At 36.3% G+C, this 16,104-nt stretch overlaps 1 protein-coding gene across 1 annotated transcript in view; it reads right to left on the reverse strand.

Annotated features, from left to right (window-relative positions):
• ANO3 (anoctamin 3) overlaps positions 1 to 15,902 on the reverse strand; it is a 281,024-nt gene extending 265,122 nt beyond the window's left edge. Inside the window, exon 1 of the mRNA XM_017538733.2 lies at positions 15,027 to 15,902. Coding sequence (XP_017394222.1) covers positions 15,027 to 15,072 — 46 coding nt within the window. The 5' untranslated portion in view covers positions 15,073 to 15,902. The remainder of the gene's footprint in view (positions 1 to 15,026) is intronic.
• Positions 15,903 to 16,104: the final 202 nt, after the last annotated feature.

Consider the following 16,104-nt stretch of genomic DNA (forward strand, 5'->3'; position numbering starts at 1 on the left):
AATGTAAATATGTGATAAATATGTTAGGTAAAAAGGTTTATTTAATATCTGTTATAACCATTGCTGTGATCCTCTTAAGGACAGGTATTTATTGGCCATCTTTATAATATTAAGCTTAACTTAGCTTATAGATTCTAAATTTTAAAATGTAAATAAAACATGGTAAGAGTTCCATCAATATTTTGCAAAATAAGTCCATTATCGATACTCCATGAGCGTGGCATCAATGTCTAAGAGATTCTTGAAGGAAAGTCATATGCCTTTCATTGTATTAGAGGTTTAATGTATATAACATGAACTTTAAATACACATGAGAACGTTACTTTGCATTTGACAAAAAGTATCAGTAGTGTTATGGTTACAAGTTATGGTTATTTGTCCAAAACATACCTGACTTCATAAAGAATTTAAGGAATAATATATTTAAGTGGTGATAATTTCAGATTCATGCTTGTTTCAAGATCAGGATCAAGAATAAAATGAGAAGAGGAGAAAAGAAAAGAGGACAAGTATTATGGAAAAATAAGCCATATGTTAAATGAAATAGGGAATACATAAGATTAAACACAAAATGACTGAAATATTTTGAGGTGGATATTTTTGAGCTGGAAGAACATTTATACCTTTTTATCTTCACCTTTGCAAAGAGTACCCAAGGAGAAAACCAAGGAGGATTATTGATCAATCATAATCAGGGCCTCTTGGGCCAGGACCCTCTTCTTGCTCTCTGTAAAACACATGATGTTGTGCAAGGTTTTCAAGTAAAGCAAAAATACCTAGAGTTTTAAAGTACAATGTAAGCAATACCTGGATTATTGATTAGTTTTACAACTACATCATAAGATGCAATTCCAAATTTTTGCCTTCCTCTAATTCCTCTTTTGTTTTCTTTTGTCTACTCCTTCCTTCTCTCTCAAGTACTAATAAAAGGCAGAAAAAATTTACCACCTTGTACTTAAGGAATTAATAAAGATGAGCCATGTGCCCAAAGAAGAGTGTAAAGGAAAAAGTGAGGTCGACTAATTTTCATCATGGGAACTATCAGAGATACATTCCTGATTCTGTAATAAATTTGACAGAACGATTTCATTTTCACATGAACTCTGTCCTGAGATTACCATGTGAAGTATTTTAAAGTCTAGTCTTGTCTCAAAAAAAAAAAAAAAAAAAAAAAAAAAAAAAAAAAAAAAAAAAAAAAAAAAAAAAAAAAAAAAAACAAGATATGATCAGTTGGAACACAGGTATTCACCTTCCCTGCTTTATCCCATCAATACTACTTGCTAGTTGTTATCCATAAATATCTGTTGTTTATCATAAATAGATTAATGTTTTTGACAATCAGGAAATGTTAACTTCAACATTGTTAAATAGTTATTAGCTACCAACTCTGTGGCAGGCAGTTTACTGGTCCTAGGAATTATTCCAGTTGATTCACATGTATCACCATATTTAATACTCATGGCAGCCATATGAAGCACGAGCTATTTTACACATGTAAGACTCCAGTTTTAGGTAATGTTTGAAGCAGTCAGAATGACATAGCTATTGAGTGATGGAGCAAAAATCTGAAGCTTCTGCATGCAGCTACCATCTTACCTTACCTCCTTACAAGAATTAGATACTCTGAAATTTTATTAAAATACTTCCGAAACATAAATATGGGCAGCACATTTTGCATTTCAGTGCTGGATCAGCTCCTAGGAATTTATTCCAAGGACAAGAATGCCAATGGCTATTTATGAAACTGTTTTGCTTGCTTTCAAATTTTTAAGTGTTTCCTTGACCACAAGAGCACTTTTTTTGACTAAAGCTGGTGTCTGAAATGACGACAGCCAGTTATTTCTTCAATAAAAATGACTGGCAGACAGAGAGTTGTATTTTGGAGCACTATGAGCGTTGACGGAAATGTAAGAGGATCTTCCTCAGCAGATGTTAAATTTTAATTGTTAGATAAGTATTTGCAGAAACACAAAAGCATTGGGCTTAGAGTAAGTCACTTCATGATCTCTGGTTCCTTGTTATTTCCAATCCCAATACACATAGACATAACATTCAAGTCTACGCACATCTACGTGAAATAGCATAAATATTAAGACCAGATTTAAAAGGCATATTACATGTCACTAAATAGTAGGTATTACAAAGGAAGAATGAAATAGCATACAATGAGAGTCTTTATGAGATGGTAAAACAATTATTCAGAGATTGTGTACATCCTATAAAAAGTAAGATATAGCTTGAAAGAGAAATTTTCAGATTCTCTTGTCAATATCCCTATTGCACCCTGTAAATTACTAAAATTCATAAGAGCCTATAATCTCCCCACTTTGCCGAGATTATTTCCCATTTAACTATTTTTTCTGTATCCATTTTTTTTCAGGGTAACTTAAGGCAGATACCAGCTTAAACATAATATACATCAGTGTACTAGCACATCCATGGGATTTTATCCCAAGTTTTCCATGTATTAGCTATGTGTCCATGTGCAACTTACTGAACATCTCAGGGTATGTTTCCTTATTTATAAAATAGAGATCTGCCTCAAAGTGTAAATACAAGAGCTATGTAACATCACATATGCACAATGGCCAGCACACTGACAGACACACAGTAGGCCCTGAACTATTATCAGTTCCTTTCCTCCACGTTGGTAAAACTTTTATAGTGTTTATGAAAACAAGTTATACAGCCATATTGCTCATTCAAATTCCAGCTTTGCTATACACTTATATTACTGAGTAACTATCACTCTGTGACTTTGTTTCCTTATCTGCAAAACAGAGCTGACAGCACCTATTTTGGCATATTTTTGAAACAATTACATATGTTAATGCACACCGAGCGCACAGTGATGATTAGCACATAGTAACTTAAATTACAAATTCTCCCATGGCTTTAAGACAAGTATTTTTTTCAAGTGTTCAATAAACACTCAATAACATATTTCCATTTACTGAGAAGTTGAAGAATATATTTAAATCTGACAAAATATTCTTGGTAGAAATAAATTTCAAATATATTAAGCTTTTTTTTCTGCTAAGTACAATTCACATCAAGGATTTTCTTATCTTGGTTAAAGGAAGGGATATCTGATCATTTCAAAGGGAGCCTTAATGCCTTGATTGTCATGATTCTATTTTTATTTTTATTTTTTGACTGTCTTGGCAATATGGTAATTTACAGGCCAGTTTCAGAGTACATGAGGAAAATTTTAAGACTGACATCTTAAACATTATATTTAACAGAATATCCTTGTATATGTATTCATTGTTTAGTTGTATTATATTATGCAGTGTTTCTTTAGAGCATGTAAAAGTAAGTTTTACAAAACATGAATTAATATGGAATATCTATACAAAAGTAACTTCTATCCATGATTTAAATTCTACAGTAATGCTGTCTAAATAGGCATAAGTGCGTCTGAGTGGGTGATTTATTCACATCTGGTAAGACTTATGACTAATTGCAAGCTGTTCACTGTGGTGCTTACCACCAACTTACTTATCTTGGAGTACTGTGGGAGACACAGAAAATCATCATTCAAAATATTAGTGCCCAAAGGAGAAATAACACCAAAGATAGTCTTTAAAAATACATTATTTTTCTCAATAAAGAAATTTGAATGTACTGTGTCACTCCCAATTTGTTGTCTATTCTTAATGATTGATGCATAATAAATTTTCTTTTTGTTTGATATTATAAGATGCATAAAACACGGTGAAAAGAAAGATGTAATTCAACCCTAACTGAATACAATTCATTCTAGATGCCATTTTCCATACTTTCACTCCATGAAGAATATTGCTCTCTATTATTTATCAGCATAAAAGGTCATAATCAGAAATTACTACTATTACATTATAAATAAATGCCATTCTGAGATAATTTTGATTTCTGAATTTAAATCCTATTATACTGAAACTTAAAGATACATTATAATTTTTTTTAAATCAGCCTAAAACTGAACAATGAGAAAAATGTGTTAAATTTGAATTTTACTTGATTCAGTTTTTGTAGGGATCATGTAAGAATGTCTCAAGATGATTTAAGATCAGAAAAAGTAACAGGGAGGTAGATTGGCAAACGTCTTATTGTTTTCGTATGTACTATTACAAACCATTCTTAAACAACCTTATCATTCCCAATTTATGTAGGAGAAGAAGTGAAACTTGGACCAGAAAAATGATGGCAAAGGTCATACACTCATATACAGAAATTATGCAGGAGCAATATTTGAATCTAAGCTATATGAACTCTACACTGCAGTTATCAACTACAATCTATCTCCTATTATAAGTCTGAGGCCATCTTGTGTTGATATGTTCAGTCTGTACTAAAAGTAACTTTAGGCAAGTAGAATGTAAATGCACGACCAGCTGCAAGTGTACCACGGAGTCGTGAGTGGCACAGATGTGAAGAAAAGGGAACCCTTATATACTTTTGGTGGAAATGTAAATTGGCACAGCCATTATAAGAAACATTATGGAGGGTCCCACAAAAATTAAAAATAGAACTGCCATGTGATCCAGCAATCCAATTTCTGGATACACATTCAAAAGAGAAAATAAAATCTGAATCTTGAAAATATATCAGCACTCCGATGTTCACTGCAGCATTATTTAGAATAGCCAAGATATGGAATAAATGTGTGTTCATTGAAAGATGAATGCCTATAGAAAATTATATATATATATACACACACACATATGTCTCATTATACATAAATATAATATGTATGAAACATCTTTCAATTATTTTAGGATGTTTTCTATATAATGATATATATATATATCTCTCAATAATTTTCTTTATGTTCATTGAAAAATGCATAAAGAAAAAACATATACACACACACACACACACACACACACACACACACACACACACACATATATATATATATATATATATATTACACCCTAACTATATACAATCCTTATCTGGCAATTATGCCTCTATAAAATGGGATGAAAAAAGAAAAAAAAATAGATTGTGAAATGGTGAAACCAAGCAGTTAGTGGATGTTATTCAGATAAACAGCAAAAGCCTTGTTCCATGGAATGGACCATCTTTAATCTCATTTATTTGGAGTGGGTATGGAAACCACTGGCATTTTATAAATACATTAGTTACAAAGTCAGTCTAGTTGTCCTGCTATAGCAAAATACCACAAACTGGGTAATGTATAAGTTACAGAAATATATTTCTAAAGGTTCTGAAGGCAGAGAAATAAGATCAAGGTGCCAGTAGGTTCAGAGACTAATAAGGGCTGGTCTGCTTCCAAGATGGCACCTTGAATTCTACATCCTTTGGAAGTGACAAATGCTATTTCCTTCCATAGGAAAAGCGCAGATGAGCAAAAAGGAGCCAAACTAGTTCTCTTTGGCTCCTTCACATGACATTTGCCCTATATTAATCTGCTCTCCTGGGTTAATCACCTCCTAAAGGTCTCATCTCATTAAACAATTTAATGTAACATTAAATTGTTACATTTTTTTCGTTAAGTTTCAACATGAATTTTGAAGGGGACACAAAGGTGAAACCATAGCACATGTATTTAGCCTACGATATACCAGTCCCTATAGGAGGTACTATCCCTTCAGAATTACTAAACCTCATAACACTTCTGCATACAAGGTAGGTATCTTAGCTCCACCACTCCTAGTTCTGTGACCTTGAACTCTGACTTAACTTCTCTGTCCTTCAATTTCCTCATCTGTTTAGATGGTTAATATTGAATATCAACTTGACTGGATTAAAGGATGCAAACTATTGCCTGGGTGTGTCTGTGAGGGTGTTGCCAAAGGAGAATAATATTTGAATCAGTTGACAGGGAGAGGCAGACCCACCCTTAATCTGGGTGGGCACCATTTAATCAGCTACCAGTTAAGCTGCAATAGAGCAGAAGATGGAAGAGCAGACTTGCTGAGTCTTCCTGCCTCCATCATTCTCTCATGCTGGATGCTTCCTGTCCTTGAACATCAGACTCCAAGTTCTTCAGCTTTGGACTCTTGGACTTACACCAGTGGTTTGCCAGGGATTCCTGGGCCTTTAGTCACAGACTGAAGGCTGCAATGTTGGCTTCCCTATTTTTGAGGATTTGGGACGTGGACTGATCCACCACTGGTTTCCTTGCTCCACAACTTGCGAACAACCTATCTGGGACTTAACCTTGTGATCCTCTGAGTCAATTCTCCTTAATAAATTCCTGTTCATATACACATACATCCTATTAGTTCTATCCCTCTAAGGAACTCTAATGCCTCTGAGAAATTAAGTGATAGAAATTTCTTCTTTTGATTAAATGATTATAAGCAAAACACTTTTAAAATGTCTGGGAAAGAGTAAGAATTTAATAACGGCATTTATTTTTGTTTTCATAACCACAAAGAAACTGAAACCCACTGAACTTAATTAGTTTGCCCATGATCCTACTTGCTGTGTAACAATCTTAAGATTTCAACACAATTTTTATGACATAATATTTCTTACATTACACATTGCCTTTTCTACAATGACTTTACATTATTACAGTAAATTTATATGGAAACACAAACCTAACACACATTTTCCCTATGTATAAATCAAGGAGAATTATAAACCTTTCACAAAATATTTTTTCAAGTCATTCTCAGATATTTCATTATGTGAGGCTATACACCAAAGCCTGCTCTTTTGTAAAATGTTTTATAGAAAAATACAAATTTACATGAAGAAAACAAACAACCCCATCAAAAACTGGGTGAAGAATATGAACGGACACTTTTCAAAGGAAGACATGTATGAAGCCAACAAACATATGAAAAAAGCTCATCATCACTAGTCATTAGAGAAATGCAAATCGAAACCACATTGAGATACTATCTTATGCCAGTTAGAATGGTGATCATTTAAAAAACATGGAGACAACAAACACTGGAGAGGATGTAGAGAAATAGGAACGCTTTTACACTGTTGGTGGGAGTGTAAATTAGTTCAACCATTGTGGAAGACAGTGTGGCAATTCCTCAAGGCTCCAGAAATAGAAATACCATTTGACCCAGCAATCCCATTACTGGGTATATACCCAAAGGATTATTATAAAGGCACATGCACAGATATGTTCATTGTGGCACTGTTTACAATAGCAAAGACTTGGAACCAACCCAAATGCCCATCAATGATAGACTGGATAAAGAAAATGTGGAACATATATACCATGGAATACTATGCAGCCATAAAAAAGGATGAGTTCATGTCCTTTGCAGGGACATGGATGAAGCTGGAAACCCACCATTCTCAGCAAACTATGACACAAGAAAAGAAAACCAAACACTGCATGTTCTCACTCAAAAGTGGGTGCTGAACAATGAGAACACACGGACACAGGGAGGGGAACACCACACAGGGGCCTGTTGGGGGGTGTGTGGCTAGGGGAGGGATAGCAGGGGGTGGGAGAATTGGGGAGGGATAACATTAAGAGAAATACTTAACGTAGATGACAGGGATGGATGCAGCAAACCACCATGGCATGTGTATATCTATGTAATAATCCTGCACAATGTGCACATGTACCCCAGAGCTTAAGGAATAATTAAAAAAAAAAAGAGAGAAAGGGAAGGAAGGAGGGAGAGAGAAGCCAGTCATGGTGGCTCAGGCCTGTAATCCCAGCACTTTGGGAGGCCAAGGCAGGGGAATCACTAGGCCAAGAGATCGAGATCATCCTGGCCAACATGGTGAAACCCCGTCTCTACTAAAAATACAAAAATTAGCTGGGCATGGTTGTGCATACCTGTAGTTCCAGCTACTTGGGAGGCTGAAGCAGGAGAGTTGCTTGAACCCAGGAAGCAGAGGTTGCAGTGAGCTGGATTGTGCCACTGCACTCCTGGGCAAAAGAGGAAAGGAAGGGGAAGGGAGGGAGGGAGGGAGGGGAAAGTAACTTTGTTCAGGGCTTAGAACAAAGAAAAAGAATTGACAGTATTTGGGATATTTACAAGGGTCATGATTGAACAACTGAAAACGAAGTCTAAGAATGCCTCCCCACATATCTAATAACTCATTAATGGAAGTGTCCAGTTTGATACGAATCAGTTGAGAAATTAAAGAGCACAGAATACATAAGACAGCCAATGCCATTTAGGAACGTTAACAAAACTTTAAAAAGGAAGATAGTTAACATCAGGAAAACACTAAAGTTACATTTTCATTGTATGAAATGCATGCATATAACTAACTACATCTAGAATCTATATAGCTTGTTTTACTAATAAATAGAGCATCAATTGGCAATTTACTATAGTTCATAATTTTAAATTCATTCTCTAATTTAATGTGCACATAGTTATAGTATTATATTACCAAACTGTTTTTGAAATTGACTCAATTGTCAGAATCTCCTAGGATGCATCTTTGTAAAAAATACAGATTTCTAGTCTCCTCCCCTGGAGTTTAGATTCAGTAGGTCCAGAGTGACTGAAGAATTTGCATTTTAACAAGAATGTTGGGTGATTCTTTGCATCTTGCAAACTGGGAAACCTAGATCATATAGATGTAGGAGCTAAAGTAAATGAAATAAATTGCTGCAGATACCAGGGAGTGATGGAGTGTGTGTTTAAAGCCAGATGTTGTGCATACATTCACAAAGTATCCACCACTACCCTCCCAAATTTCTGTTATTAGTGTTCCAAAGCCAAATATAAAATATATTAGGTTGGTGCAAAAGTTATTGAGGATTTTGCCATTGAAAGTAATGGCATTTGACATTTTACTTGTGCACCAACAAAATACACAACTTTAGGAGTTATTTTTAAGAGATGCCTTTTGGTCATCCTGGTATCTGTCTAAGAGTACGATGGTAAGAAATGTACTACAACCAATGCAATGCATTTGCAAAATGCTTCCAGCAACATACGTTTAGCCAGTTTTACCCACAAGGAACCTCTCTCCTGAGCAGGCCAACTGCATCTCAGTTTTTGTGAATATGGGAGATGTATGCTTTGGTGAACCTGTATCCTACACCTGCTGCAGGCTTCCTACATAGCTGTTGCATTGAAACCAGTTGGAATTTAAAGTAACTGCTACTTCCAGTGCAATTTAAGAGGAAAGACAACAACTAAAGGGACAGTCAGGATGGTTGTACTAATCCACTAGAGATTAAGAATATGACTTCACACTTCCATAACTTCTGAGGAACTGCTGAGTCAGAAGGGGACATGGAGGTCATTCCGCCAGATGTTTTCATTTCAGATATATGGTGACTGAAGTCAAGAAGGGACAGGGAGCTACCCATGGCAAGTTCAGAAATAATACAAATCTGTCCTGAACTCTGATATTATTTTGGAGGAAAAGATGTAGAGGGAGGAAACTAGCTACAGACAGCTGTGGTGAAAATTCGACATGAAATGCTTTTCAGCTGTTTAAGTGTTTCATCCTTCAAAGAACCTGCAACAATTAGACTTCTTTATGGAATGCACAGTGGTTAGAAATGTGGACTTTGGTGTCAGGGAGGGCTGTTTTCAAACCCTAGCTCTTTTGCTCATTAAGAGTTAACTTGGAATGCATCTAAGTTATCTCAATCTCAAACCCCTTAGCTTGAAAATAAGAACAATAATATAATTTTTAAAGCCTTAGTGAGTATGAAATAATGCAGTGAGTGTATCTTTGAGCTTGGGAACAATGGGTATAGCTTGCACACAATATTAGCTTCTGCTGCCATTTTATTATTATCATTCACAACAATCCTGAGAGGTGGATGTTACTGTCCTAAAATTTTGGATAAGAAAACGATTGCTCAGAAAAGGTAAATGTGCAAAGGCACAGAGGTGGTGATAGGGGTCAGTCTCAGGGAACTTTTGAGCCAGTGCTGTTTTCCTCAAGGTACAATTACATTACATTAAGCTTTTTTTTTTTTTTTGAGACAGAGTCTTGCTCTATCACCAGGCTGGAGTACAGTGGAGCAATCTCAACTCATTGCAACATCTGCCTTCCTGGTTCCAGTGATTCCCCTGCCTCAGCTTCCCAAGCAGCTGGAATTATAGGCGCCCACCACCACACCAGGCTAATTTTTGTATTTTTAGTAGAGATGGGGTTTTATCATGTTGGCCAGGCTGGTCTTGAACTCCTGACCTCAAGTGATCTGCCCACTTTGGCCTCCCAAAGCAAGCTATACTTTTTACACTAACATTTAATAAATATCTGCAGACGTATAAAACGTTAAAATAATGAAGAGAAGGTTGAATTTTTCTTTGATATTTTAAAGGGTTGAGTTTAAACTGTCTTTTAATAAATAGGTTTATATAATCAATTCCAAATATATTTTCAGAAACATCCATGTGCAGAATATAATGTAAATCCTAGATTCAAATGAAAACTTCAGCTCTCTAGAATCATCAAGGAATGTGCTATTTTATATAATTAAAATTCTAGATAGCTTTGAAACACTCACATTTTAAAATTATAATTACTTTAGATACAATTCATTTTAAACTCCACCACTTCTCTCTATTACTAAGTAGAGGATATATATTTATCACATAAAATATACTACTATCCTGGCTAATTCAAAGCCATCATTTTAAACAGCAATGTTCTTACTTTGAATTAACACAGTAATTCCTCTGAGCCATCTGAGGTATGCAAGATTTTTTAAGATATAGTCTCAGACACTTGTGTTTTTTTTTCGGGTTGAAATATCTCTATATTCTTTTTATAGTTTGGCTCACTCGTACTGGGAGATTGTTAATGGAGAACTAGAGTTCTAAATGTCTAGGAAACCTTCTGTGTAAGGAAAGAAAGAGAAGGGTGAAAACTGAAGGACAGAATAGAAGACCAGACGGGCTCTAAATTGTATTAGATTCCCAATTCTTTCTAATGATCACTACCAGCCTAAGAAAAGTGTAGCTCCTTACCTTAAAATATCTCCCCCAATGATTTTCCTTTACAACGTACAATTATTTTAACAAGAGACAATGCCTTCTTTTAGTCATAAATAAAATAATAGACTATGCAAATACCAGGAAGAGTTAGCACAATGACTGAATGAAATTTTGTCACTGTATAAATGGCTCCAGATTTTTTTCTTATTTCTCTAAGGTAAGGGTATAGGAAACTTTTAGATTGTAAGAACGTCAGTGAGTGGCAAAGGAGATGTAAACAGTGGATATCAGAGATTCTGAAGATAGATATTTTCCCCAGGAACGTTCTTCTAAGTAATCTGAAGTTGCAACTGGACACAAAGCAGAATAGTTGTGCCACGTGGCTTTACAGGTGTGCACTTGGAATAGCAACTCATTTAGAGTAAAAGAGAAAGAAAATACTTTAGTCTGCAAGTCTCCATATAAGTGTAAAATATTATTATTATTAAATGAGTTATGTGAGTGGTAAATGCTTATTGATGTGGAATTACTAAAAACACTCTGTGTTTAACCAAATGCCCTTTAGGACAATGATGAATCACTTAACAGCCTTAACTGATCCTATTAAGCTCAAGTCTTTTCGGACAGGCTGTGTTTAATTTGATCTATGGTTCTATGAAAAGTCTTGGTAGCTATATTGGTAAAGAGCAGCTACCAGAAGCCAGAATTATCATTGTCCTTTTCTTGCCCATTCTTGAACGACACATGAGTTCATCATAAATTAAGCAAAACAGAGAAAGCCAAGCTGGGAAGCAGAGTTGGACTTTCCCCAGAAATCACTGCTGATGTGTCAGCTAATGTGTTCTTACAAGATGTGCTAAGACAAAAGAAAACATATGCTCCCAGTTGTCTGTAACTATAATACACTCCAATTTACCCTTGGGAAATCAAAAATAAGCAAACTGCCTCCTCTTCCTCACCACTGCTCAGGAGTCTCACTTTGTACTTCCTAATCTATTAAGCCGCTTAATAAGACACTCTAAAATTTAAAGTGGATTAAAATTCAAAAATATATGTGGATATCTTCTTCATAAACACAACTGGCACTGCCAAAAACAAAATGTCAACATTTTCCTAGAGAAGTGCAAAGTTGTCTGTAATTCTCATAAAGGTGTTTGGCAAATCTCTCAGACTTCCTACTGTACCAAGTCCTTTAAGGAGGAGGGTTTTGCAGTAACAGATTCAGCAACAAAAAAGTACCGAAAAATGCTATCACTAAGCACAGTCCCTGGCATACATGCAGCAAAAGCAAGGTAAATATTTTAAAGAACCATCCGTAGATGGTCTGGAGTCCACTGTTTTCCTTAAGATTAATCCCAAAGCAATAGAGCTGAATGAGGCAAAAGAAAAAAAAAGGCAAGAAATTATAAGGGAACTGCTAAGGGCCCAATTTACTACTAAAGAGTCAACCAAAGGTGGATAGGGCTGGATCAATTTTAGTGAGAAAATAACTAAATTTTTTGAGCCCCAGCTGTATGTCAGATGACCTGCTAAACACCTTATAACTGCAAGATAGATATTATCTTCATTTCACATAACCAGTAACTGTGGCTTAGGGACATTAAATGACATAACCTATAAGTAGAATACATTGGATGAATATCCAGGGCTCAAAATAAAGACCAGAGATTAAATTAATGATTAAATTTGGGTTTACATACAGTATTTCATTTCACAGTCAACCAGTCTGGCATCTATACTATTCTATGCTATACTTACACTTACCTATCAAAACCGATTTTGATCAGGGATTAGTTATTACATAGTTTTCAAATATAAAGGAGGATTCCCATGTCTTGTGTAGGGTTTAAATATGGAGTGTGTCTGTTTTTCAAGTAAGGGTGGAATTTTTAAAGTAATATGTAACAAGGGTGATTTCTGTATATATCAGGCTATTTCTAGATATTTTAAAGTTGAAATCAAAATGTTTAAGAGATATTGAGCTCACTTGATTAAAACAAAAGTACATTCCATCAACTGGATTTTTCAGCTAAATTAATTTGTAAAAGTAAACTAAAAACAAGGCTCTCCTCTTTATCTGGTCCCGGAAGAAATCATCTCTGCCTTCACATGCCAACTGTCCCTCCCATTAAACAAAGGAAGACAGATAGAAAAGGCCAAAGGGATTAGGAATGAATTCTGTTCATGTTATATATGAAGCAAAGTCCAAATAAACTAATAAGTTTGTTGAAGATTTCTCAGTAGTAACAAAGGCAAGCGTAGAACCTAGGGGTACAAAGTTCCACTAGAGAATGTTCTCCATTTTAATGTGCAATTTTCAGGTTAGTGTTATGGTGAAAAGGACATGTGAAAATTTTTTTGTTGCATACCTGCTGGGACAGACAACATCTAGAGAACTATTTTGCTTCTTCCTATTTGAAGAATAAAAATAGCTGATCCTCAATTTGGTCTGTTTTTTCCTAATGCCCATGCAGGATTAAGGAGCCATTAACCAGAAGCACTTAGCTAAAATGAATCTTGCTTCCTTCCTGCTGGAGTACTCCTCCTCTAGATTTGTATCCTTTGCTAAAGTAGCCTTTTATGCCAAAAAGTAAAGGAAGACTTGAAACTAAATGGCTCATAATGCATCATAAAGGAAACAACATGAAGTGCCAGCAATTGCACAATTTCTTATCACTCACTTTGAGCAATGACAATTGGTCCTAAGTTGGCAATTATTTCCTTCGTAAAAACACAACATGTATCCATACATAATACATTGTTGTGGGTGCCATTTGAAGCTTCCAGATCCCAGAAATAGTCACCCATAGCCAATGCATCAGAAGAGGTATTAACTGTATGAGGCTGTTGCAAAGTTCCTATCATCTTTGTCTTCATTCTGAAAGTTTATACATGTTTAAAACCATGACTAAAGAGAACACAACTTCTTGAAGCAGTTGTTTAACTTTCTCTGAAACCTTGAGTTGAAGTAGAAGTGGATACTAGCTGAAATTTGTATATACCCCCACAGTCTCTCACATCACTCCCAATTTCAACATATATTTGAAACATCCTAGAGAACTTGGGCTTGAACTGAGTACAGAATTATGGAACTGGAAACTCAGTCAGTCTCATATTCTGTCTTATGCAGGAATCCCTTCGAAATTATTCCTGGTGTGTTAATGTAGTTTTGTTTTAAAAAAAAGTCAACGATGTACATAGAAACAACTTGTTGACAAAAGAAATACAAATAATATCTGGAGGGAGGGGGATCAGAATATTTATGTAAATATTTACTTTGAATGAGCAAAATTAGCATTCCAGAATTCACATATCTTAGGCACTCTATGATTAACTGTATCTTAATTACCATTATTAATTCAGCAAAGTGACAATTGTGTCGTTTAATTAATGCTTCTGGACAGTACAACTCCAAAAACTGTGAATGTGCCTCAAAATAAAAATGCTGTGTAAAAAGCCTTTTAAATCAAATAAGAAACAAAGATTAAAGAGTGAGGATAACTTGGAATAATTATGGATTTGACTATGAACACACAGATTCTTGTCTCTATGCCCAGCAAGAAACTTGAGGGAGAAGCTAAAAGATATAATACGAAGCCCCTAGAAAAGAAACTTAACATCAACAAGAACTTGAAGCCCAGAATCAAGCATGGGACGTGGGCAAACAATACATTTTCCCAAGGAAGTGACAGAGCTCCTTTAACTGCAACAGGCCAACTCTGGAACTCTCCCAAGAATTCATTTATCTTCTGATTGTGTAAATGCGTCTCAAGTAGACACATTTCTGTGAAGATTACTCAATATTTGAACCACAGACGATGGCAAATATTGTTCAACATTTCTGTCCTCTTGTTTCAGAGCTCTACTGAGCTATTCAGACTATCCCTACTAAGCGTGTTTACTGCAGTGCATTGAAACAATCTTCACAGAGATATACATTAAGTCAAGTCCTGAAATGACGAATTCCGCTACTCCCAGGCACCGTGCGGAGGCTCAGAAAATCACTCATCTAGGATGCAGAGTGAAGAGGCATTTAATTTTTTTTTTTTTAACTTCACAGAGTTCTCCACCTCTGTGTCGCATAAGCCTGCAAAGGATGCTCCTACACAACTGCAAGGGCATGCAGGGGGGACGTGACGCCCACAGGGAGAGGGGAGTAGGATTCCAACTGACCTTTTTGTTGTTTAAAAGACTGAATGGAGCCTGAATGATGGACCATTTTCACTCTGCGCGTCCCCGCCGGCTTAGGGAGCTGCCCAAGAGGGAGGCGGAGGAACAGTAGCCAGAATCTCACAGGCTCCAAGGTCCAGAGCCTCCGCGAGCGCACTGCAATTCGACACCCGCCTTAGGCGGCACTTCGCTCCCCAGGCTGCGCGCTCGCCGGTGTCGTTGTCATGGCAACGAGGAAGGGCGGTCCGGCGTCCGGCTCCCCTTAGCGGCTACTCGGGGAATAACCCCGCATCCCCCGCGCGTCCAGTGCCGCAGTGAGGGTGGGCGTTGAGCGGGTTGGCTAGGATTGGTAGCAGCCGACTTTACTGGAGGACTAGATACAAATCGGAGCAAACCTCTAGAGCTGCTCCTGATGCCCTCTTTGCCAGGCTTTGAGAATGGTTATTTCCTAAAAGTTGGTAGGTAAACCTAGGACTTTCAAGGAAAGGCAAAGTTGGTCTGTGCTCTGAGAGGTATGCAGTGGCAGATGCAGAGATAGGTCTATTTTTCTTTCTTAAACTTGAGTGGGGGACAGAAAGCCACCCCAGCTTAGCCAGTAACATATTTTATTAGATAAGCTGTGTTATATGTCTAGCACGTTTCACTTGAGTTTTCCTCTTCTGCTTCTGCTATTCAGACCTTGAATCATTTATGATGATGACTGCAGACCATTTATTACCTACTTAGTGACAGAGGCTGAAAAAACACTACCCATGATGCTCTATTTAATCCTCATAAAAGCCCTATAACGTAGATAAAATATTACTCTGGTATTATAAAAGAAACTGAAGATCAGAGCAACAAAGAGTTCTCAAGGTCACATAACACCTTATTTGAAAGAGACGGCACCTGATACCCAAAGAAGTGAAGTAAACCTTTTTGTTTAGTTTGAGAAGTTATATTGTATTATACATTTATTTTCTTCACCGCCTATTTTAAGTTCTAGGGTACATGTGCAGGATGTGCCGGTTTGTTACATAGGTAAACTCGTGCCATGGTGGTTTGCTGCACAGTTCACCGCATCACCCAGGTATTAAGCTCA

The sequence above is a fragment of the Cebus imitator genome, unplaced genomic scaffold (assembly GCF_001604975.1).
Source record: "Cebus imitator isolate Cc_AM_T3 unplaced genomic scaffold, Cebus_imitator-1.0 Scaffold113, whole genome shotgun sequence".
Taxonomy (NCBI): domain Eukaryota; kingdom Metazoa; phylum Chordata; class Mammalia; order Primates; family Cebidae; genus Cebus; species Cebus imitator.